The sequence below is a fragment of the Xyrauchen texanus genome, chromosome 46 (assembly GCF_025860055.1).
Source record: "Xyrauchen texanus isolate HMW12.3.18 chromosome 46, RBS_HiC_50CHRs, whole genome shotgun sequence".
Taxonomy (NCBI): domain Eukaryota; kingdom Metazoa; phylum Chordata; class Actinopteri; order Cypriniformes; family Catostomidae; genus Xyrauchen; species Xyrauchen texanus.
Genome location: NC_068321.1, coordinates 15,224,310 through 15,250,677, shown reverse-complemented (window position 1 = coordinate 15,250,677; position 26,368 = coordinate 15,224,310). Strand labels below are relative to the sequence as shown.

General features: G+C 36.4%; 1 protein-coding gene across 2 annotated transcripts; it reads left to right on the top strand.

Moving 5' to 3' along the window:
* The first annotated feature begins 855 nt into the window (after nt 1-855).
* Nucleotides 856-26,018, top strand: LOC127638489 (lactadherin-like). Of its 2 annotated transcripts, none has more exons than XM_052120040.1 (10): nt 856-1,019; nt 10,995-11,120; nt 11,260-11,391; nt 18,610-18,723; nt 19,229-19,410; nt 19,949-20,104; nt 20,255-20,399; nt 22,251-22,453; nt 23,809-23,964; nt 24,318-26,018. In XM_052120040.1, the coding sequence occupies exons 1-10, from the start codon at nt 938-940 to the stop codon at nt 24,459-24,461; spliced, it is 1,440 nt and encodes a 479-aa protein (XP_051976000.1). In that variant the 5' UTR covers nt 856-937; the 3' UTR covers nt 24,462-26,018. The 2 variants fall into 2 exon arrangements, with proteins under 2 accessions (XP_051976000.1, XP_051976001.1); XM_052120041.1 differs by having other exon boundaries at nt 22,269-22,453; nt 24,318-26,017.
* Nucleotides 26,019-26,368: the final 350 nt, after the last annotated feature.

The window sequence follows — 26,368 nt, the reverse complement described above, 5'->3', positions numbered from 1 at the left end:
GGGGTTAACTGAAAAAGTAGCATCTCTTTTTCTCTCTCTGTTTTAGATTCTTTCTTATGATTTATTTTTAACTTTGCAGCCTGTAGCAGTACATAACAGGGATACAAAAGCACAATATAGCCATGTTATTTTGAGCACAGAACACCAGTGATCACCAATAGACAGACACCCACACTTTACATCAAACTTGCATGCATAAAGGCATCTTTGCCACAGCAACACACCCACTACCTTGACCTTACAATATCCAATTACTGATTAAGCATGAATACAACATTATATATGTATTGTTTACATGACAACAATACAATCTACCCTGATGAAATCCTGTCTAATATGGTTTGCTGGTCTCCCAGTCTGGTCACATTGGTGCTCCAAGGTAAAACCAGATGAGCACCATCTTACTGTAAACCAACTAAGATCACCAAACCAGCTTAAACAGGTTTATGCTGTTTTTTTTCTTCTTTTCATTCCAGAAGGCCATTTTTGCGCTCCACCACTTTTATAAAACAAAACCTCCAATCTTACATTGCATGATTTAATAGAATGGCTGTTTATAGAATACATGTCCCACCCAAGTTGGAACGTCCTTAAATAAACAGTTCTAAATTCAGTAAACCAAGCACTTTACGATCATAATATACATTCACATAAAAAAAGCCCACTTTAAGATCTTTAAGCATTCCAAATGCCAGAATCCACCAAATGTATCCTCGTTCTGTAAACCCGAGCTGTTTTGTTTACTGTACGTACCGTTATTCGCTCCCTAATCACTCCCCAAGGGCGGGGCCGTGGGCGGGGCGATATTTTAAAGAGTTGCACGTGGGAGCGCATTTATTGTCCCTCTCGCGCCTGTAATCTTGACTGTAGTCATAACGGCGAACGGATTCGCACTGAACGAATCGAGAAGTGAACAGAATAACTACAATTTGGCACCATGAGAACTTTCCCAAGCTTGTATTTTAGTTTTCCACTTTTTGCGACTTGTTTTCTTGTTGTTGCAATATTAACTGCAAGAGGTAAGTGATTTTTTTTTTCTGTTAGTCTGTGCGTTGAGCGCTATAGTGGCTGTGTGGTAAACTACAAAATGTAAACAACGCAAATTATGTGGTTAAAAGTTCATTGTCAGAGTTATTTTGTTGTTAATGACATTAAGTAGATATATCTCAACGTATCTCCTCCGCTTGATATTAAAGTATGGATTAAACTAGCTTTAAATGTCATAACTCATATTTTGAAATGAATGAATGAACGATGTGATATTTAAGCCTATAAATAAGTACAAGTATTGTATATGTATGTCTATATATATACACTGTGTGTGTGTGTGTACATACACAAAGTGGGTTTGTATTTATATATCTTTTCCACCTGTAAACAGCCCATGAGGTCCTGAAAAGACTTCCCTGTGGACATCTAATTGTCTCTTGGATCCAAGAATGTTCCAATTCTATTATGTGTGTCCATACTTGCGCTTAACACCCTGGGCTCTTTGCTCTGTCCTTCTATCCTTATATTATTGCATACAAAACATCATGTCCTGATTTCCATCCCATTACCAGGGACCTAAAGGCTTGGACAGACATCTGCAGTATGCATCGTAGTTAAATGTGTAGGAGCTTTAATACATTTGAGCACTTCTCTTCCAACCTCATTCCAACTAAAATGGTCTGCATGTTTTTTAGTTTTAATTTTTAATCTTAATTGTGCAAAAGATGCACAAAAAAGACAAATCCTTGTTTTATACTGTAAGTTCTTGTTTGACATTGTCCTGATTTACATGAACTAACAAATTGGTCCTATTACTCATTTTAGTCCTGTGCTCGTTGTTCTCTGTTTAAGAATACATGTCTCCATCTGCCGTTGTGCCTCAGGCCGTGATTTGGCTACAGTTCGTAGGTGTGGTTTAAGTGACCAAAACCCTGAGTCACTTCCCATGAATGTGGCTATGCAGTGTAGCCTGATGAGGCCAGGGCACTTCCTGCCACTAATGACTAGTGCAGTAGGACAGGTTTGTGCAAACTCTGCCCTTCCCAAGTAGTACATTTGATCACAGCTAGTTTCATTACAGCTATGATTGGTTTGTGGTTATGTTCTGGAGAGTGTCTTTCCATGGACTTTTCATTGAGTTTGGTGTTCTTGCCCCCATCTTGATCTTGCTTTTTTCACTTCAAGTGATGAAATTGCCACTCTGTGATGTTTAGAAGTAAAAAGGGTAGTTCAGCCACAAAAAACAATTAAAACCTGTCATCGTCATTTACGCACCCTGTTATTACAAACCTGTTATTTTGTGTCTTCAGTGGAAAACAAAAGAAGTTTAGAAGAATGTTCATGCTGATCTTTTCCATAGAGTGAAATTGAATGGTCTTGCTCCAAAAAGACAGAAAGCACCATACAAGTATTTCATATGTCCAATATACCAATATTGCAAGTCTTTTGAAGACATACCATTCTTTTTTGGGAGGAAAAGACATTTATGTTATTATTCACTGAAAATCTTTTCCATCTTAGCTCGCATATCTTATTTACGTTAATTTATATTCAAACTTGGTACAGCAAAACATGTCACACCAGGTTTGATGTAAACAATGCCAAACATTGGTTCTTATGGATCTCTTAAACAATGCACAAGATTTGAATAGACACTTATTCAAATCACATAAATGAGATTTGAGTGCTATGGGGAAGATTATCAGTGAATAATTAATTGGATTTTGGTCTGTTCCTCGAAAAGACTTGTAATTAGAGTTCGACTGATATATTGGTTTTATCGATTAATTGGTACCGTTATTTTTTTAATGGAACTATAGGTTATCAGCAAAAAAACTTTACATATAGTTTTTTTTATATAGTTTGTGATTAACAATGGTGATTTGCTGTATCTAAATCTTCCATCATTGACAATATTAATATTTTTTTATCTTCACTTCAATGTATATTTTATTATTTTTATTAGATAATCCAGTGCCCCATCACCACATACATTGTGCATCCAACTTCATGTCTTCTCAATAATAATAATAATAATAATAAATCTAATTTGGTGAAATATATATATATATATATATATATATATATATAAATACTGTATACACAAAATCCTTCTTAAATACTTAAATATAGAGTAATGGAACAGAGCCAAGTCTCTGTCAATTCAAAATAAGCGTCCCGTGTGTATTTAGGGCTTGTTTATTGCTAAAATTTCCACATTATGCACCAAATTTTCTTTTTCTGGTTTTTATTGGGATTTTGGTTAAATCAGGGATTTTATTAATTTCAGACTCTTGTAGCCTCTATTTCTTGTCCGCCATAGTAAGGAAAGATTAAATATTTTTTAATATTCTATAAATCGATTTTAAAAACTATTGGCTTCCACCACCACTTTGTTATCATACCTGCAAAATCCACAATTGGTCGACCTCTACTTGTAATAGTATAGCACATGAGTTGTATTAACTAATTTCATGATACTTGTATGTATTTTTGTTCTTTTGGAGCATGACAGAAAAAGAAAATCGTACAAGTTTTCATTGATAATGATATGATGGAGTAAATGATAACAGAATGTTAAATGTCCCTTTTAAAAATGGAGAATTGTTTGTCGTACTTCTAGGATTAAGATGGTAAACAGCTTTTGATGGAAGCTGCTTTCTCAAGCTGATCTAAAATCAATACTCATCCATCAAAATCTCACCTGAATTAGCAAAATGGTAAAACCGCTTGGAATCAGCAAATCAGGATTTCTATCAATACAAAACAACACGAACCCAGGCCACTTGTCAGCTGATAGATCAAACGCTAATTATAGCGACCACACAGGCTTTCGCTCCCTCTATTTTGCAAGAATGTGCTTGCGAGCCGTTCAAAATCTGTCGCGTGGCCCATGCCATCTGGCAAAGGGGTATTTCCCTGCAGGAACAGGCTCATTTGTTCTGATGATTTCACTTCTAATACCAGCCCAATGAGGGCTGCTTGTCCTGTGATTAATTTTCAATAAGCCCTAATTAATGTTTCATTCATAGCCATTGCATTTCTCATATAATTTGGATCCATCTTTGCCTCGTGCTCCAGTTTCCAATCTGCTGTCTTGAATTTTTAAATCATGAATCACCCTGTTCCAACACTTCTCAACAAACTTTTGTCTTTAGCTTTTGGAAGAATCCACTGCTGTGCATACATGATTTATTTGGATTCTGTATCTGTGTTGAGTATAAAATGTATACAAATATTATGCCTTTATGTTGGACAATTCCAAGTAAGATTAATATAAGCCTATTTGCATTGCCTTAGAGAATGACCTTTTTCTCTGTACGTCACAGTATATTTTTAGACTTTGTGGATTATTTTTAAGAACAGATGGCTGTGTTCTGGTGAAATGCTCATAGATTACAGAAATCACACCTGATGATGCATGCCCGTCTAGCTTTCTTGTCTTCCTAAACTGTGCTTTTAACACCAGTTTATTGGTCCATTTAAAGTTAGTCTCTTCTATGCATTTATCATTTTGTTGAGGGTTATTTGCTTGGTTATTACAGAGGTAACAATGGACTCAGGCATAAGGCTCAACACTGTATGCATCAGTGTGTTTGAGTTGTTTTGGCAGTTTCTACGTTGGATAAAGTGACGTTTGGAACATGCGGTTTGGAACATTGAGGTCTCCGGGGCTAAAGCATGTCAGGATCTTAAGTGATGTGTGAATGACCGCATATAGCTGAGAAAACAAACTAAACTCCAGTTTGGATGGTAACACACACACACATACATATTCAAGCCATTAATGGTGAATGTGAATATAAAATCCAGGACATATTTAATGTATGGCATGAAGTCAGTTAAAAACTCATAAAGAAAGTTTCAAAGCTTCTACTTCTACATAAAGGCTGGACCACAAATCAACACATATGCTATTTTAACAACTAAAAAGGTTCCTTTACATTATCTGTATGTGATGCATAACATTTAGGGTCAGTTCTGCAAGACCAAAAGTCACCAGCTCATTAGTATGAAGACTTTGATATCATTATGAAATACACACACTTGACCACTTTATTAGGAACACTATGGTCCTTATAAAGTGCAAGATGTGGTCTTCTGCTGTTGTAGCCCATTCGCCTCAAGGTTCGATGTGTTGTGCATTCTGAGATGCTATTCTGCTCACTACATTTGTACAGAGTGGTTATCTCCGTATATCTATCAGAGTTACCGTAGCCTTTCTGTCTACTCAAACCAGTCTGGCCTTTCTCTGTTGACCTCTATATTCAACAAGGCATTTCCGTCTGCAGAACTGCCACTCACTGGATGTTTTTGGTTTTTGGCACCATTCTGGGTAAACTATTGAGACTGTCGTGCATGAAAATCCAAGGAGATCAGCAGTTACCGAAATCATCAAACCAGCTCGTCTGGCACCAACAATTGTGACACGGTTGAAATCACCAAGATCACATTTTTTCCCCAGTCTAATGGTTGATGTGAACATTAACTGAAGCTCCTGACCTATATCTGCATGATCTGCCACACTATCGGCTGATTAGATAATCGCATGAATATGTAGCAAACATGTGTTCCTAATAAAGTGCTCAGTGAGTGTATATTTCCTTGATCTTTTTAAATAAAAGTTTATTGGACTTTTAAATTATACTGTCACTTTCAGAACTCAAAACTTCCTCCCTAGAGCAAAATGACCATTTATTGAAACTAAGCCGAAAAAAAATGGCTTGTTACTTGAACACATTTTTTTTTAGTTCCAAGGTTTAGAGTAACTCTGGAAAATTGTCTTTCAAACTGAATAATTACTGTTTTTATAGCACATTACGGCACATAAACTGCACTAACATTATAATTGGACCTCCGGGGAAAATAGTGTAATGATATGCCCCCTTTAACACCAAACTAGCCTGTGTGAGAAAGACAGTGGGGTTAAGAAAAGCAGTTCAAAGCACTACATATTCAGTACAGTTATATTTCCTGTCACTGCCCTTTATTGTGAATACTTTTTGTCCAAGAATCATACAGGAATTCAGTGTGTAGGTGTGTTGTTCCGTTTGCATGCACATGTGCAATGTTTTGGTTGTCACGCAGTCTGTTGTTTTCATTTTGCACCTGTTCCTAATACGATTGTCTAGGGTTTTTTGTTGGCAGATTATTGCTGAATGACTCCTTGTGCTAACTCATTTCTAAAATCCCTTCCCTACTTCCAACTGTTATTAGTTGTGATATAAATGTCATACACATAGGTTTGCAGTTCATGTCATGTTTTTAAGTAATTGAAAACCAGATAAATGAAATGAGAGAGCGTGTGGTTTGATGGTTTTGCTCTGTTCTGCTATTTTTGTGTTCATTTAGTTTCCTCTGAACTTTTCGTAAACAGTATTTTTAATTAGCATAAGGAATGTTTGTTTTTGAATGTTTCCTAACATTTGGTTCCAAAACATTAACGATATAGTTAACCCAAAAATTTAAATTCTGTCATCACTAACTCCTCATCCTCATGATGTTCCAAACCCAAACTTCTGTGAAACACAAAAAGAGACATTTTGAAGAATGTACTGGTTGGTCTTTTCCATGAAAATAAAATAAATGGTTACTGGAGCTTTCAAAATACCATAATACAAAACAAAAAAAATATTTTGCATTGGCTTTTAAATTTCTGTCTGTTATTGCACCAATAGCCCATTTTATACGTCAGTAACATGTCAACGGATATTTGAATCGAGAATCATTAGTTTTCGACAATAATCTATTTAAACTGTTACATTTTGGGATTAGTATTCAATATTTTTGAATAGATAAATCTAAAAATTAGTTACATGTGCAATTTTAAAAGAGACATGCGTGGTTTCATTTTCTAGCGCATCCCAGAGTGCATGCCCTCACAGCTCTCCCCTCACAGACGCACGCTGCACTCTTCCATCGCCCTTTACAGGATTGTGCAAGTATTTAGTATGTCCCGAATTTGCTTTAATGACAGTATGCACTTGAGCTAGCATAGACTCAATAGTCTGTGATCCAGATACATGATATAAGAAAATCAGTACAAAAGCAGTTAACATGGTCAATGCCACAAATCTGCTTATTTGATTAGTGACATAAAAATAGTACTTATTCATTTTTACATCATAATATTTCTTTGTTTTAGATATTTTAAAATCATAAACGTTTGTTTATTTCCTGGTTTAAATTTAAATTCTAAGGCTAAGAACTAAGGCTATTTCAATAGAAAATACATAAACACAGGACTTTTGGGGCTTTCAATTCATATTTTTATTTTTTTTACATTTGTGCCCTACATTTGCATATACATTTCCTCTAACATCTATTTTCATACTTTTTCCTCAGTATTTGGTTCTCCCAAGTACATAACATTCCTGACCCTTAGAAACCATTTGACTATAGACCACAGGGCTGCTGTCCTGAACAGAGCATCTAGTTTTTCATAATGCTGCAGCCCCGTCAGCATTTTGGATGGTATTCTTCACATCCAGCCCTAATAAAAAGATAACCACATTGTGAACCCAGTGTCTTGTCTACTTCCTTTTTTGAAGCAAACAAAACATTCTCAGTTGTGTACTTGCTTGGGTTTTGTAACCATAGAAACGTCCCATCAGAAAATACAGAAAATTACGCTAAACTCAATCAGAGATATAAGGAGGAGTCCGGGTGCTCATAGAAACGAATGGTACAAATCATAAGGCTCAATATGGTGGCTGCAGAAACAGAAGTCCCGCCTTTCTGTTAAAATAGCTAATCGTATTTTGATCTTGAATCATGACTTGATCTAAAGAAACTACATTTATGATACCCGTTCAGCTTTGATTGCTGAATTAAAATCGAAATGCACTGTATTCATGACAAATTTTGTTCTTCCTTCATTAACTACATAGAAAATAGCTTCCCGGGGACGTTACCAAGATGTTCGCCAAGTGAATTTCCTTGCTTAAAAGGGACTTTGACTAACTAAACCATTGTATTTTGTGGAAAATGAAGTGAATAATTGATATAATATCATATTTGATTAGTGACATAAAAATAGTACTTATTAATTTTTACATCATAATATTTCTTTGTTTTAAATATTTTAAAATCCTAAACGTTTGTTTATTTCCAGGTTTAAATTAGATAAATTTTTAATTTTAATTACAGATTTTTTTTATTGTAGACTTTTGAACCTTCTGTACATATGTATGAGCACCAATCGCGTGTCTGCAATGCAGTGCATAAAATCGTGCAGATATGGGTCAGGAGCTTCAGATAATGTTCACATCAACCATCAGAATGGGGAAAAATATGATCTCAGTAATTTCAACTGTGTCATGATTGTTGGTGCAAGATGGGCTGGTTTGAGTATTTCTGTAACTGCTGATCTCCTGGGTTTTCATGCACAACAGTCTCTAGAGTTTACTCAGAATGGTGCCCAAAAAAAACATCCAGTTTGGGGCAGTTCTGCGAATGGAAACAACTTGTTGATGAGAGTCTAACGAAGAATATCCAGACTGGATGGTGCCAACAGAAAGGCTACGGTAACTCTGATAACCACTCTGTACAACTGTAGGCTACGTTCACACAGTCAGTGTTTGGGATTGACAACCACATTGACTTACAGGTGTAAGTCTTGAAATGTCCTGTTCATACAACATCTTATAGTAGCGGCTTGAATACTGTCTGTATGAACATATAACAGAAGTCACAACCAGATTCTAACAGCTGTATCCATAGTGACAATGACTTAAGTTAATATTAAAGATGGCGACGTCCATAACACCAGCATGTCTTATCACAATTGACGCCGTGTTGTCCAAATGAGGCGTGAGTTCATTCATCATATCATACGTAACCGACAGAGGCAATCGCTGCACACAACTTACCACGCACCCCATTGAGAGCTAGAATCACTATATCTCAACTATGAGGCGGGTAACCCATGTGACTCTACCCTCCCTAGCAACTGCGTCAATTTGTTTGTTTAGGAGGCCTGGCTGGAGTCACTCAGCACATCATGGATTTGAACTTGTGACTGCAAGTGTGATAGCCAGCGTCATTGCTCACTGAGCTACCCAGGGCCCCCGTCTCTGTGAGTTAACGGAACCCCTTGTGATTAACACAAGACACGTGAATGTGCAGTGCAGCGTGGATTTCACATTATATGACGTGACAGACAACTAGCTGTCAATACCTTTTCCGTTCACACAGCACAGGTTTGCCAAAAATGCGGTTGTGATTCCTGAAAATTTCTAGGTGTCAGTACAGTTATAGAATGCGGTTGTCACTCTCTTAAATAATATATTTGGATTATTTGCGCTTCTGTCCTTAAAGACATCTGCCCATGTCAGCACCTTGCCATTCAGATGGACAGGAGCAATTTCTTTTCACAGTTTCCATTTCTATGGAAACGAATGCAGAAGAGAATCAAGACACAACTATAAATTGTGTTATTAATCCGCTATGAATTACTTTCGATGCTCCCCTTCCCCATGCCAGTCTTGTCATAACCATTCAACAAGAACCACTTTTGTTGACTCTGAATTCTTCAGGCTTTCAGTGACAAGAAAGAGACAGTTTCTGTTCCTCTGGTGTTTCATGTGCTTATCAGTCAAGAATGTGTTGTTTGAGGTGCTAAACAGTTTGTTCCTGGCATATTCTATCAAAGATATTAGGCAATAAAGAAGCATTTCCAAAGGGGAACAGTTGGTGTCTTTTAGACAGAATTAGGGGGATTGTGCTTTTAGCCTTCAGGTATAGTATTCAGAGGAGGATACATTTAATTCCAAAGATAAAGTCATGCGATTGGATAAGAAATGAGGACACAACGATACATAGGAAGTATCTCACGGAGATGTCAGTTCCACAGAGTTGTGGAAAGCCAGCTACTATTGTGGATTTTAACTGCAAATTCAAGGACAATATGTGGGCCTAAAATTTACTTTTAAGATAGCAACAGCTCAAAAGATAGTGAGAGGATGGATTTTCTTGGCCTTACGCTTCAATATGTACTGAAAAAATTCTAGAGGTGCGGTTTAGTAATTAAGTATTTTCAATATTTTAAAGTAATCTTGCGTTTACTCATTTTATCCAATCAGATGCTCTCTAAATTTAGAATGTCCCTCCCCCTAAACCCACCTACATCAGACTAGCATTAGCAAATAGAGGTCCATGGTTTTGACATGAACTAAGGCTATTTCAATAGAAAATACATAAACACAGGACTTTTGGGGCTTTCAATTCATATTTTTATTTTTTTTACATTTGTGCCCTACATTTGCATATACATTTCCTCTAACATCTATTTTCATACTTTTTCCTCAGTATTTGGTTCTCCCAAGTACATAACATTCCTGACCCTTAGAAACCATTTGACTATAGACCACAGGGCTGCTGTCCTGAACAGAGCATCTAGTTTTTCATAATGCTGCAGCCCGTCAGCATTTTGGATGGTATTCTTCACATCCAGCCCTAATAAAAAGATAACCACATTGTGAACCCAGTGTCTTGTCTACTTCCTTTTTTGAAGCAAACAAAACATTCTCAGTTGTGTACTTGCTTGGGTTTTGTAACCATAGAAACGTCCGATCAGAAAATACAGAAAATTACGCTAAACTCAATCAGAGATATAAGGAGGAGTCCGGGTGCTCATAGAAACGAATGGTACAAATCATAAGGCTCAATATGGCGGCTGCAGAAACAGAAGTCCCACCTTTCTGTTAAAATAGCTAATCGTATTTTGATCTTGAATCATGACTTGATCTAAAGAAACTACATTTATGATACCCGTTCAGCTTTGATTGCTGAATTAAAATCGAAATGCACTGTATTCATGACAAATTTTGTTCTTCCTTCATTAACTACATAGAAAATAGCTTCCCGGGGACATTACCAAGATGTTCGCCAAGTGAATTTCCTTGCTTAAAAGGGACTTTGACTAACTAAACCATTGTATTTTGTGGAAAATGAAGTGAATAATTGATATAATATCAATTTTTCTCTTCTCTTTCTCTTCTCAGCTGACTTCTGTGAAGTGAATGTGTGTCTGAATGGAGGAACTTGTGTGACGGGAGCAGGGAAGGATGCCTTTATCTGCATTTGTTCTGACGGCTTCACTGGACAAACCTGCAATGAGACAGCGATTGGTAAATATCTTATCAGTTATTTATAGTTTATGTTGGAAAACACGTGGTTGTAAAGCCAAATGTGCAAAGGTACTTGTGTCTATTACAGCTGTGGCTGATGTCAAACGCTAATCTTTTCTCATGTGACCTTTGTTCTCAGGGCCCTGCGAGCCTAACCCCTGTCAAAATGATGGTGTCTGTGAGATCATCGCCAACTCGCGTCGAGGAGACGTCTTCAGTGAATATGTTTGCAAGTGTTCAATAGGTTACGATGGTATCCACTGCCAGAACAGTGAGTCACTATCATCCAAACTGTTTCCAGTTAAAGGCTCTGTTCCAAAACCTATTGAGCTGCCTTGCAGTCTTCTGTACTGCCTACATAAGGAGCTTCTTTTGCAGCATCCTAGCTGAAATGGAATAGAGACTCAACTCGCAATTCATTTCAATGAGATTTTCCATTAAGCCTTATATTTTACTTGTATTTTTTATATATATATATATTTTATATTTATATTTATTTGATTAGCATGTGGCTAAGCTATCACCTCAACACTAAAGTGCATAAAAATATATAAAAGCAGTCTTTTCTTTTTTTCAGACTTTTTGTCTTAATTTTCAATGATTTCTATAATATCATTCAGGCTTTGGCAGCTCCCTAGGATTTAGAACAGATCCTAAATGTGTTTGTTGCAGATTTTTTATTTATTTTGTCTTTTATAAACTTGGGAAGGTCAAAAACTTTATTGCAGAATTGGTTCTTTTGCACACAAGGATAACAGATAACATACAGCTGTGCTCTACAGAAATGTGTGAATAATTATTTCATTATTAAATGTGTGACTGATTAAGTACCATGGTATACATCAATCCCAGAAGCTCTCCAGATGTAATGAGGACAGATGGCCAATTCTCTGCTATGTTAACAGATGCAATTGTTAACACAGCAGAGAACTGCTTCAGTCTTTAATGTCATCTGCTGTTGACTGAGGGGCAAAAAGACCCTCAGCACAAAACACCACTGCAAACAAACTGTTAAGTCATGGCTATGCAGCCCCTAACACAGTCCCATCAAGTGAACTATGGCAACGATACTTGCACATTCTCAACAAATGACGTTACTCTGTTATGGAAATGCACAGCTGGTGCAATTAATGTTATTTTAGAGTAAAAAAATAAATAAATCTGTATTGACATATTTCTGAGTGAAAATAATTGAGCTTGGTGAAGTCAGCCATAAAGGAAACTTATTTCAAAAGGAATGGCAAGTTATTACATTTTGATTAAAGATTATGAAGACAAACGTTTGTTTTCTTTTTAATAACATACATTGATGAATCATTCACAGTAAGATCAAGAACAGGCGAACGTGACACTATGGAAGAATTATGATTTAATATTATGTTAGAAATGAACAAAATATAATTTCAGTAGATAAACAAATTCATAGGTTACATCATGTCTGTTAACAAAAAAAGAAGGTCCTGCTGCAGATAATGTGCCACTTTCTTGCTCGGACAATATATTTTTATTACTTTCTTTTTACAATCAGAGACTCTTGGTGTTGCTAGTCAGATGTGCTCTGATATGGTGATCAACACTATTAGATTAGTTACTTAAAAAGTAATCCACTAGAAATAACGAATTATTTCTGTAACATTGTAATGGGATTCCTTTACTTATTACCTTTATTGAAAATTAATCACATTACTAATTGTTTGTTTTTGAGGATCTAAGTGCAGCTTTAATGTAAACAAAAGGTGAAAAAAATATACCCAGAATATAACAAAACACAGGAAACCAGGCACAGAACATGCAAAAACTGACAAAGGAAACAGGGAAAACAAGGGCTTAAATACACAAGGGAAAACAAGGAACACCTGGGGAAACAATCAGGGAAGGAGAAACAATCAGGGAGAATCAATCAAGGAATAAAACTACACGGACTACAAAACTAACACTAAACAAGAATTTCAATATAAAAGCACAAAGTCAACAGGGGATATGTGACACTTTCCAAAACATTTTTACAGAATTTTTTTTTTTTTTTAACAAATTGTAGCACACCCTTTAGCTGTCAAAGAAACACAAAAGACACATAGGAACATGTGAATTCATATTTTAAATGTATTACACAAACAATATTATTTTTGAAATGTGTAATGTACTTACCTATTTCTAACCAAGTAATTACAATTCTGTAATGTGGTCTGATTACAAGAATTTTAAATGTAATGCATTACACTACATTTTGGACTTAAAGTAATTAAATTACAGTAACTAATATCTTTATAATCAGATTACACCCAACGCTTAAGATCATGGGTGCCTGATGTAAAAAAAAAACTGAAAAAAAACAATATTCCTTCGCATATAACATGCAAACAGATGTTGTTAGAGAGCCCAGAGTTCTGAAGTGTACCTTTTTAATAATGTAAATTGAGTATTTTATTCATTATTTAAAAAAATTTATTTGTGTCATGCTGAATTTAGCAGATTTGACAAAGTAAACTTGAAACTTTCTGTGTTTGTATAGTAATCAGTGTGAAATGTAAAAGATAAGCCTACCAAAGAATATTGCTTTTCTGCGCTATACATTTAAGACATCTTGGCTAACCACATAGACTCCCTCACTTTCTCAGATTATGGTGGACATTATGGCTTCAGTGCCAGTTTTTTATGATTGATATACGTTTTTGATTTAAGCTTGTGGGCATTAAGTTGGAATGTGTCTTGATTAGAACAGAGATTTCCTGGAATTGACTGTTTGGAAGCGTCTTAATTCCACAGGGAGACATCTAAATCGTGCTAAGATTGAATACAACGAGTGAATGCACACACACACACACACACACACTGCATAGTTTAGTGCCAAACATAGTAACAGCACAAATTAAAATATGACTTTAGCGTAGCACACCCACGCTGTCACACACTGGCCCTGTTGCTGGGGTAAAATGGAAGTGGAGGAGGCAAAGTAAATGTCCACACACATTCTTGGCTCTCAGCTGGCAAAAATGTTTCTCTGACAGCATGAAATTGGTCTGAAAGCTCTGCAAGAGGCTGTTAAATCAGTGTCAAAAGCTTTTAAGCAGTAAAGTACTGGTCACGTTAACTGCACTGATCGAAATGGGCAGAAACCTTCTGTAGGGTTTTACTGTGAAGTCTCTTTTTGTTAGATGTGTGTTTGTGAGAAAGTCAGAGTTAGTCGAGCATTCATGGAAAGCTTGGTTTCTGCATCTGAAGCTTGGTAGGAAAATTGGATGTGCCCTTCTGCCACCTTGGTGTATATTACTTTTTTTCTCACATCATTTCTATCGCAGTTTGCCCTTGTTCACCTTTCTTTTCTAATTGCTAGCTTTTTCTTAATTAGTGTCTTTATTATACATTTTTCCTCACTAATCTCTCTCGGCGTTATGCTCATGAGATCTTAATGGCTGTTTAGAGCAGTGGTTCTTCTATCTTGGTGACCCAACATGGCACCAGAATGGTTTATTGTGCAAAAGTAAACAAAAATGTCCTTAAATCAAGCACTGAAATGTATTCCAATCACCATGAACTGCATAGTCCCTACAATATTCAAAATTATGACACAAATAATTTTGTAAATGCGTAAACAGCAGCAGAAATTAGATTTTCCATTCTACTGTAAGACATGGAACAAACACTGGGCCAAATTTGTATTAGCATTAGCCATATTACCAGTGACAAATGAGTTTGTGCCAAATTACTGCTGAGTTTGATTGGATGCACAAGCTCTGACATCAACAATGTTTTCTCTTCCCTTTTAAAAGTTGACAAGCCTATTTATTTTGCTACTGTAACTATGCACAATTTTACCTTCGGACTATCTTTGTGAGCCTTTTTTGTCTTGCAACTGGTAAACAGTGTTGGGTAAATTACACAAAAATAGTAATCCACTAAAAATGACTAATTACTCTTCTTAAAAATTGTAATGTGGTTACTTTAATGATTACTTAATGGAAAGCATAATCACATTAGAAATTACTTTGCTTTCAAATGACTTCCTAAAACAATTTTCACAGAAACTTTTTTGTTTTTCCACTCTCTTCCACTTCATAATCTCTCTATTTCGTCGTTCACTGTAGTTGTCCCATCAACTGTCACAGAAACATGTTTTAAATGGTTTCTACATAAATAATATTTTAGAAATATGTCTTTCCCAAGTGATGTACTTAAAAGTACCTTTTGAATGTCAGTAACTGTAATCTTGATTACAATAATTTAAAATGTAATGCATTACCCTTTTGACTACAAAGGTAATTCAATGAAAGTAATTATTTACTTTGTAATCAGATTACATCCAACACTGCTGACGAATATGAGAGTATTAAGACCGAAGTTTTAATAGCGTTTCTGATGTAAACTTCAATAAAAAAAATATATTGTTGAAGTTCAACGAACATATGATTCAACAATTCATTTGTGCCATCAATCAAAAATGTTAGTCTCAGTGTGCCATTTTTCATAGAAAGTGATTTTAGGAAAAATGTGTAGGTAAATATTGCTGTTTTTACGATGCATTATATTGGTGTACATAAATTAAAATAATGAAATATGATTCTTTATGAGATACTCTCTGTAAACTCATATGGCCGTACCTCAGGCACAGGTGGATCTTTCTCGAAAATCAGATGGGTTCTGCTTTCTATGGGAAATCTACTGTAGGGTGACTGTTTCTATGTGTTTGTGTGTAAGTGTGTGATGGGTAATTACAAGACAACATTACTAAGGAAGAATACTCGGGCAAGTCACAAAAGCTCTCCTCTGTTCCTTTCCAATGTGCTTTTTTCTCCTGGATGCCCCACTTTCACTATCACATGTGGATGTGGAGACCTGCTGATCTTGCTGTTTATTGATCAGGATGATGTTGCGAGTGGTATAAGATTGCATTTCACATTTTGTAGCAAGCTATCGATGTTCACAGAGTAATACAATACACAATTTTGTTGAATTGCTTCTCTGAGAGTGGGCTGCAGTGATGCACTACTTCACAATATCACTTAGAATAACAGGTCACATTTAAGGTTTATTCGGAATCTAAATGGCTGGCATGTGGATGGAACCTGAATTATGAGGCCTCGCTCAAATTCTATTGCTAGCATTTGGTCGAGTGTTTAACCCAGTCTTTGGTCATAAACAGCATTAAACCCCTCTATTGCTTTTCCACCTGATATGGCCAAATATTAAGGGACATTAATTGCCAGTGAGCTAATAATAATATACCTTATTTGTTCTAGACAAAAAAAGAATGTTAAAAACCTTCTAAAAAGTTGCTCATTCGCTTGTTTGCTGCAAAAACATTGTAGAATTGATAACAATGTCATTAGCATTTACTAACATTTAAACTCACACATTTATATTTTATAGATAGATGATAGATAGATTATAAATGCAGCTAAGTTTCAGTTATATCACAATGTAGGTCATAAGAAATCCGTCATGCCACTCCAACACATGCTGACTGTGATCACTCTTAAAACTCCCTGACCCTCCTGGAGGTTTGGAAGTGTTTCAGCATGTGGAAGTATTGCGCTGGCACTGGACTGCAGTGACCAGTCACACCCAATCACACTCCATCTGTACACACCAGATAATCCCTCTGATATCCTTCAATTTTAATGGAATGTTCTGTTGCACAGTATATTTCTGTAGCCTAACTGGTGCCATTTTTAAGACAAAATCCTTTCCTGTTTTAATAGATTTGTTTTCAAATCGCATATTTTAATCTCTTTAAATATGTACTGCATATAGTGCAGTGGAATGTGTTTACAATTTTAGTTCTACTCCCTTTCAGTCACACAAACACTTCTATACAGCCAAGCTCCAAGTCATCACATTGACTTTTTAATAAGTCAGACAGGTCTGTGTTTTCAGCATGTCTGTGGTTTGACATGGCCCTCTTGGTCTTAAGTGGATTAGGAACTTCAGCAGGTCTGGTGTCTAACCTCTTAATGAACGACTGTAATGTTCCAGCCGTGCAACCGTTCCAACTGGGATTATACTGTGTCATATATGTGCATTATCAATACCAGGTAGCCACAACAGATGTTGCAAAACAGCTTAACATCAGAATCGTTTGACAAGATTTCCTTGCCCCCAATATTGTGCCTATACACCTTGTGAACTGAATGACACATTTTTAACTGAATAATCAGTCTAAACTAGCCAATGTTTTCCAGTGATTTTCAGGTCTGAGCATAATTTATGTTATCACCAGCCTGTTGGTGAGAGACGAAGTGTGGATTAGCGTCTGCCAGTAGGAGGTCGCTAATCACTTGACAGTCGGGACTCCCTGCTGAGTTAATTGTTACAGCAATGGGGAAAAAAGGATCCAACATGACAGAAAAAATAAGGCAGGCTCTTGTGTTTTCTTCAAGTGACTAATGAGCTTCTTTTACTCAAGAACTAACAAGATGTCAATCTGATCTTAATGTTTCATCAATCGATAGATTAATGTGCAACGGTCGCATATCACAAATGCTGATTGTAATCCATAATGATTTCCACACGAAAATGACTATGGAAATCAGAAAGCAGATACACAAAAGTCTGTTTTTATTAAATGTAATTTCTTCACTCACGGAAAGCTGCATATGGACATACACGTTCTATGGCATGCCTTGATGGGATAAATACATGATCACACACTTTCACAAGATAAAGTTACTCCATGAATCGCATCCTAAATCACTTTTACATTTGTTGAAATGCTCACGTGGTACTCCTGTTGTTATTACGGTGCGCTCCATGTGGCCGGAAATCAGAGAGGGAACGAGATAGTTGGGGTGAGTCGGTATGTTTGTCACCACTCCACCTTTCTTAATTGGCATGTGTGTCATACCTCTGACTGAAGAGAGCGGAATTTTAGCAAAATAGTTGGCAAGTGTGACACCTTGGGCCAAAATAGACTTGTTTTGAGTCCGCTAGTGTGGCTCCGGCTTAAGTTGAATTTCTTAGAACATCACACAAATTTTCCAAGAGTGTATATACAGTGCTTGTTAACAAATACCACACATGCAAAATCATAAAAATACAAGAAAAGGCTCTTGTAGCTCTTGATACAGCACTTAAAACCTAAACATTTAGTTGGAATTTGACACGTGACAAACATATAGCTCAAACTGAATACTGAGTTGATGCTGTTGCAGAATTTATAATAAAATTTAAATACCCTATTTGAAAAACAAATCAGAATTGCAAACTGTTTTTAACTTCTCAGAATGTTATGACTTTTATAAACACATTATTATATGTTTGCATGGACAATAAAATTATTTGTTTGGAGTTTCATTGTAGGTAATATTTGTTAAAATTATCCTTTTTCTTTTTTTAACATGGTTTGTAAACGTGCCTGTGCATGTTGCCAGTGAGTGTCACATAGAGGTCACAAAAATAACTATTGAGAAGTAAATACTGAGTTGAAATAGTCTTTAATGGGTCAGTTTTTGTGGATGAGCTTTACATACATTTTATGACCTGATCTCTGCAGATGTGAACGACTGTGCTGGCCAGCCCTGTCAGAATGGAGGCATCTGTCGAGATCTTGATGGAGATTTCACCTGTAAATGCCCCTCACCCTATGGCGGAAAGCATTGCCAACTGCGTAAGTGGAATGCTGTAGGTCACTCACAAATTCAGTTAATGTTTGAAACAATTGGCCTAAAAAATGGTGATGCATGTAGTTTCTGTCCCTTTAGCGTCCCCAAATGGAACAAGAAAAATGTTTTTATTTTGTTTTTTTGTTATATTTATTGAATACTCTTCCAATGGTTAGAAAAAAGATAGTCCTGCCGCTAACTAACGCCATTGATAAAGCTGGTTGGAATAGTTAAACTTACTGAGTTATATTCCTTTTGAATTTGAAAACTTCACAGAGCCACAGTGTTTACTCAAATCAACCTACCATTGGCTTACTTGGTTGTCTTTGCATATTAGGAAATGTACACACTTCACGTTTAAATTGCTCTAGGTGAATTCATTCAGCATTGCCTGTGACCCTCCCCTGTGAATGTGGTCATCACACTGTTTATTCATCTGTCTTTCGCACAGTAAGCCTATTTGTCTCTTGAGCGGGTGAATATGTGTTAATGTCTGGCTCTGGCCCCCAGGCTGCATCTCTCTTCTGGGGATGGAAGGAGGAGGTATCGCCGAGTCTCAGATCTCTGCCTCTTCTGTGTACTACGGCATTCTGGGGCTGCAGCGATGGGGTCCCGAGCTGGCCCGACTGAATCACAAGGGACTCGTTAATGCCTGGACATCTGCGACACATGACAAGAACCCCTGGATCGAGGTGGGTCTGTTTCTTTCAAAAACCTGAAGAAAAAAAAAAACAGTCTTTTTTAATTTTTTTATAATAAGACAAGTATGGTGCGTTAAGAGTTTTTCAGTTTACTACTTCACTCCTCAGTTTACTAAAAAGTGTGTGTAATTTCTACAAGCATCACCAAATGGAATTGCAAAAATATTTTCATTGTTTTCAAACAGTTTTCCCAAACACTCACTCTGCTATTGGTCAGGTAAACAGATAGTTCTGCCACAAATTAACCGATCAATGCATTGAAAGTGCTACAAGAGTCAAATTGTTAACACCTTTTTGGGGAAATCTAAGTATTTTAACATTTTTCAATTCTTTGTGGACAGTTCACACCAAAATTAAAATTGCCATCATTGTACTTCCATGGAACACAAAAGGAGATGTTAACCGGTTAAGATAAATTAGTTTAAATTACAGGAATTAATCTCAGACGCACTATTTTAAAGCAAGAAATGTGTTTAAATTAGCTATTCACTTGTTTGTGTGTATGTGTTTGTGATGTTCATGTGTGTAGATCAACATGCAAAGGAAGATGCGTTTCACTGGCATCATCACCCAGGGCGCCAGTCGCATGGGCACGGCGGAGTTCATCAAATCTTTCAAGGTGGCATCCAGCTTAGATGGGCGAACCTACACCATGTACAGACCAGAGGGCCAGAACAAAGATATGGTAAGAATTTACTGTTGGCAACACATTTTAATAGCAGGTTAAATTAAAGTTTTTTGTCTTTTAAATTCATTACTTTTGTATTAGTTTTTTATGAATTAGTATATATGGTTTGATTAGCTTCAAAATGAAGGCAACATTTCTGTTCTCCAGGTCTTTGTTGGCAACATGGACAACGATGGGACAAAAACCAATTTGTTCGACCCTCCAATCATAGCTCAGTACATTCGAATCATTCCTATTGTTTGTCGTATAGGTTGTACGCTGAGAATGGAGCTGGTGGGCTGTGAACTCAATGGTAAAGACCCAACAAAATATTCTTCTGTCACTGTTCATGGTTATAGTGTCATAATTTTGTGAGAGTCAGGCATAGATTTGGAGTGACAAAGAACAATGTGCAGTAGTTTTAAAGGGATAGTTCACCCAAAAATGAAAATGATCTCCTCATTTACTCAACCTCATGCCATCCCAGATGTGTAGGACTTTCTTCTGCTGAACACAAATTAAGATTTTTAGAAGAATATTTCAGCTCTGTAGGTCTATACAATGCAAGTGAATGGTGAAGGTCCAAATATCACATAAAGGAAACATAAAAGTAATCCATACGACTCCAGTGGTTAAATCCATATCTTCAGAAGTGATATGATGGGTGTTGTCCTTTATTATTCTAATTATATCTCCAATTTCACACACTTATTTTGTTTTTGGCAATTTGCATTATTCATGCATATCACCACCTACAGGGCAGGGAGGATAATTTATAGTAAAAAAGGACTTAATTATTGATCTGTTTCTCACCAACACCTATCAGATATCTTCTGAAGACATGGATTAAATCACTGGTGTCGTTTGGATTACTTTTATGCTGCCTTTATTACCTGCAAAGTTCTGGCTAACATTCACTTGCATTGTATGGACCTGCAGAGCTGAGATATTTTTCTAACAAAGTTCAGCAGAAGAACAAAAGTCATACACATCTGGGATGGCATGAAGGTGAGTAAATGAATTTTCATTTTTGGGTGAATTATCCCTTTTAAGGAAATGGCAAGAATATGGGAGTAAAAAGCATCACATTTACTCAAGAACCACAGCCTCTTTGGCTGAGGGTACAAAGTCAAAGATAAAATAAATCTCTCCAAGCTGGAATTCTAGCCAGCAAATGTTCTTTTGAGTATAAACCTATCAGACATTTGACTTATTTAGCACATGTTACAGAATTTTGAGCTGCATATAGTCATGATGAATCACACTGGTTAATTTGTGTGGTATGTACTGTTCTTTGCTAGACTTGGAAGGATTGAGCTGCATTTCTCTTGATGCATTTACTTTAATCATAACTGACAGCAAAGACCAGAATTAGAGTTCCTGTCATGGCTTCGCAATAAGGGGCCATTCAGACCAAACACAGTTATGCTGAGAAAAGCTAGATGCAGAGCATTGAATAGAACAGGCCGCAGGTGTCTTGAGATATGTTTGTTATTTTTAACTTAAAGGAATATTCTGGGTTCAATACAAGTTCAGCTCAATCGATTTTCAACTTTTTTTTTTAAAGATAAGAAGGGACAAGGACAAATCAAAATAGATTTTTATGGTTATCAACATTATGCCACAAATCTTTCGATTAAGGTTTAACTTGTATTGAACCCAGATTATTCCTTTTAACATAGCATTTAATAAATGTGCCGCTCTGTGCAAGACACTGAAAAAACAGCGAGACATGGCGCAATGGTCAAATACATATGTCTAGTGCATGTTTTCATAGCAAAACTATGGAAAAAGAGCACAGACAGACACAAAAATGTGTTTGGTGTGAATGCCCCTTTAGAATGCTCTTCTAAAGTTAAAAAGTGTAACGTTATATTTTATATAGTGCAGCTTTCATGTCACTGTTTCATTCACAGCATTGCATACTTCACTCTCCAATCTGTCTGTCTCAGGCTGTGTGGCACTGCAGCATGCACGCTGCAAATGTTGATCGCTCTAGCCTGCATGCGCTTCACACGCACCCCATCACACACCGCATCTTGCTGCTCACCTGCATGAAACTCACTGATGTGGTTTATGCCGCTTGTGCTGACATACTTCCCATCCATCTCTCTTGCCACTTCTTGTCCTGCCCCTCCTCTCTTTCCATTGTCTCACTTCGCAGTGTATTTGAACACGACAGGTTGCTCCGAGCCGCTGGGTATAAAGTCACGGCTGATCGATGACAGGCAACTGACGGCCTCCAGTTCTTTCCGCACCTGGGGCATCGAGACTTTCACCTGGCACCCGCATTACGCCCGTCTGGACAAGCAGGGCAAAACCAACGCCTGGACCGCTGCCACCAATAACCACTCAGAGTGGCTTCAGGTGACATGAACAACTTGGGGAAAGAGAAGACTGTATAAGTCCAGTTTAAAACAAAAACATTATGTCTAGATTAATCTGAATTGATCTGAGAGCCTATTTACTCCTGGTATCGAAGGTTGGTTTACCCAAAGATAAAAAAATGTTTATCACATACTCACCCTCATGTTGTTCCATCTGAATTCCAGGTGTAAAAATTGCCTAACTGAACCTAATTAATTTACCCAAACTTAGATTTTTAGGTATTTGTGTCTACCACTAATTCATTTAACTTATTGAAGCTGTATTACCTGCATAGTGTCCAAATTCAGCTTCATCATCTTCCTTTTGCTTAGCCTCTGAAGTCATTCAGATGTTTGCATAGGAAATGAATGTATGGTCATTGCATTAGTTTCTTGGCACATTTGCTCATTGAAAGACATTAAGATTAAACTCCCTAATTTACAAAAACAAATCTCTCCCATGCTTATAAGGAGGCTAATAGCCAATTAATAATCTTTCATAGCATCCCTAAACTCTTAAAGGGATAGTTTAACCAAAAGTTTAAATTCTCTCATCATTCGCATGTCATCCCAGAGGCGTATGACTACTTTCTTCTGCAGAACACAAACAGAAGATTTTTAGAAGAATATCTCAGCTTTGTATTTCTATACAATGAAAATGAATGATGACCAGACCTTTCAAGTTCTAAAAAAAAAAAATCACTAAGGCAGCATAAAATTAATCCATACAACTTCAGTGGTTAAATCTGTGTCTTCAGAAGCGAGATGATGGGTGTGGATGATAAACAGATCAATGTTTAAGTCCTTTTACCATAAATCTCTACTTTCACTTTCACATTCTGAAAGTGGAGATTTATAGTAAAAAGAAAAAAGGCTTAAAAATGTATCCGTTTATCACCCAAAGTGATTGCTTCACTTATGAAGACATATATTAAACCACTTGAGTTGTATGGATAACATTTATGGTGCCTTTGTGATTTTTGTAATTTTTTTTAGAGCTGGAAAGGTCACCAATGTATGGACTTACAGAGCTGAGATATTCTTCGTTTGTGTTCAGCTGAAGAAAGAAAATCACTCATCTAGGATGGCATAAAAGTGATTAAATGATGAGAGAAGTTTCATTTTTGGGTGAACTATCCCTTTAAGTGCAAATTTGGATTTGCAAATTTGGGACTGCTTGCGGTGTTAAGACATTATCTATGGCAAGATTTTCAAGGTGAGCAAAGTTTCCAGGCAATCTTCTGCTGGCGTAATTGACGTAACTACAACAGTATGACATGTTGACACACAAAAATCACTTCTATCTGTCTTTCTCTTAAACATCTTGTTTTTATCTTTCTCCGTTTTATTGATCAGGTGGACTTACTCAGACCAAAGCGCATCACTGGGATCATCACACAAGGAGCCAAAGACTTTGGTAATGTGCAGTTTGTGTCGGCATTTAAAGTGGCTCACAGTGATGATGGCAAGTATTGGACCATACTTAAAGATGACAAGACAAAAACGGATAAGGTTTGTTTTTTGTTTCTAAGGTTTTTGTGCCTAAAATTCATACACTTTTACAATCTGCAAAATCACACATCACTTTAACAGAACTTTAAGTACAAACAGAATGAAAAACAGAATGAAATTTAAATGGCATCCAGTTTGGAACCATTTTTCAGTTACAGCCAAGAGTAATTTTTGATGGGAAAAGAGAACTAGAGATGCTACCAGATCACTAAGAAACCACAACAAATTCTGACACTAATTTAGCTCCATATAGCTTTAACTGACTACAGTGTCCTTATACATTGCACTTTTTTTCCAACCATCTATCATGTCCTTGTCTCACCCCATCTTTGTATTTTCTGCTTCACCTGCAGATTTTCCCTGGCAACAGTGACAACAACGTGCACAAAAAGAACGTGTTTGAGCCCCCCTTCTACGCACGATTTGTCCGCATCTTGCCGTGGGCGTGGCATGAACGCATTACTCTGCGAATGGAGCTCCTGGGCTGTGATGAGTAAAATTTCTCTCTCTCTCTCTCTCTCTCTCTCTCTCTCTCCTTTTATATTTCCTTCCATTCCTTCTCCCTTGAACCACACCTGCACTGCATCACTCTTAGCAACAGAGGGCACCACACGACCCTGCACAGCTGGGGGTCTGATCTGACAACGGCTGACGAGAAACTAAGCCCAAACCCACAGTCTGAACTGTTTAGCATTACATACTTTGTACTGTACTGCAGTGCCATTTGATGATAAAGTAAATGCTAAAATCAACATTTGATGTTTATTTGCCCTAGATGTGCCCATATTAGGCAATTGCTGTATTGTACTGAAGTGAAGTCACATTGAAGAAAAGACAAATTATAGATCTGGAGAGACTGAAACTGTAAAGACCAAATATGTCTATTTATTTTCACAGTAATTGCCATTAGATGAAAGGTTGTAATTGCTGTCAAATTGTTTTATATCTTAGATAATAAAGTAGTTTAAATTATGAAATTACCAAATCAGGACAAAATATTGTGGTTTTGTTGTGCTTTAGTATACCGATTTGTACATTTATGAAAATATATATATATAAATTATATTAAGTCACTTAAATTCTGTGTTTTAGACTAGACTAATGCATTCAACTTTTTATTTTTAACAACCCTAAAAAGTCGATCCTTTTATCATTTGATCAGTATTGTTTAAATTCAATGCCTTGGCCGGAGCTGCCATGGATCTCGGGGGTGCAATTTAATCAGTGTACTACTGAATTTTATTATTTTTTTCCCAGCATAAATCTAAACCAAGATTTTTGGTACAAAAACAATTTGTACTCTCAAAAGCCAAAGTAGTCTTTTATTTCTTATTATGAAGTTCAAACAAATGTGCAATTTCTCTTCTTTTTAAATTGGGGCCACACTTTAAGCAGTATATGCTTAGAAATAACCCATCACTGGTCACAAGTGTGCAGTATTAAAGCTCTTGTATAATAAGATGCCAGGAGGGGGTTGGGTGCAAATCTAATTTTCGAATAATTTATACGGTGGCACTGATTATCTGATATGACTGTCCAATCTACATAATGCTTTGAAAAGAACCCTTCCACTCGAATAAATTTAAATTTTGGGCTTGTGCAATATGATATGAGTATTAATATTAATTCATATTAATGGAGGTTTTGGGGGAAATATATGGGGAGTATTTCCCTGGGATATTTTCGGAGATGAATTTTAAGAGGTTTATTCAAGGTAACAAACACTGAAGAATACTGGCATAATCCAGCATGGTTCTGTATTTAGGCTGCATGCATTTTATTTTTATTTTGGACTCTTAACCAGTGTTAGCATTTGATTTTCTTAAAGAGCTGTGTTTAGTGCTGTAAACACTCAGCATCTTTATTTCTATTAAGTGTGTTCTTTCAATGATTCTTAAACTTTTTTTTATTTTCTTTTAATGCCTTATACTGTAGCGCTCTTGTGTTCACATTGTTTAGACGATGCATTTCCTTAATATCTCTTGAAATATTTTCTTCATGTTCTGAACTGTAAAAATCAATAAAGAATACAAATAGATACTTGTGGCCTTTGAAGCATGCTGTTTTCTTGATATGAATCCTCTTTAGTAAGTTAGAATTGGAAACAAGCTAGCACTAATCAAATCTGAACTTTTTGGATTTTTTTCCCTATTAAATTGGAGAAGTCAACCCTTTTCAATATCCACACTTGAATAAATATACAGTGTATATACAGTGGACCCAAAAGTCACCCTTAATGTATTAATTTTATTGCATTGGATGCCAAAACCATAGGCTAAGTGTCACCTGCGAACAAAAAATGCTACCTTTTCTAAGACTTGTAATGTAATTAAGTTCAGTCATGAAACTCTAAATCGCCAGCTGATAGTACTCTCCGTCCAGTCGCTGTAGAAAGTCATTTACA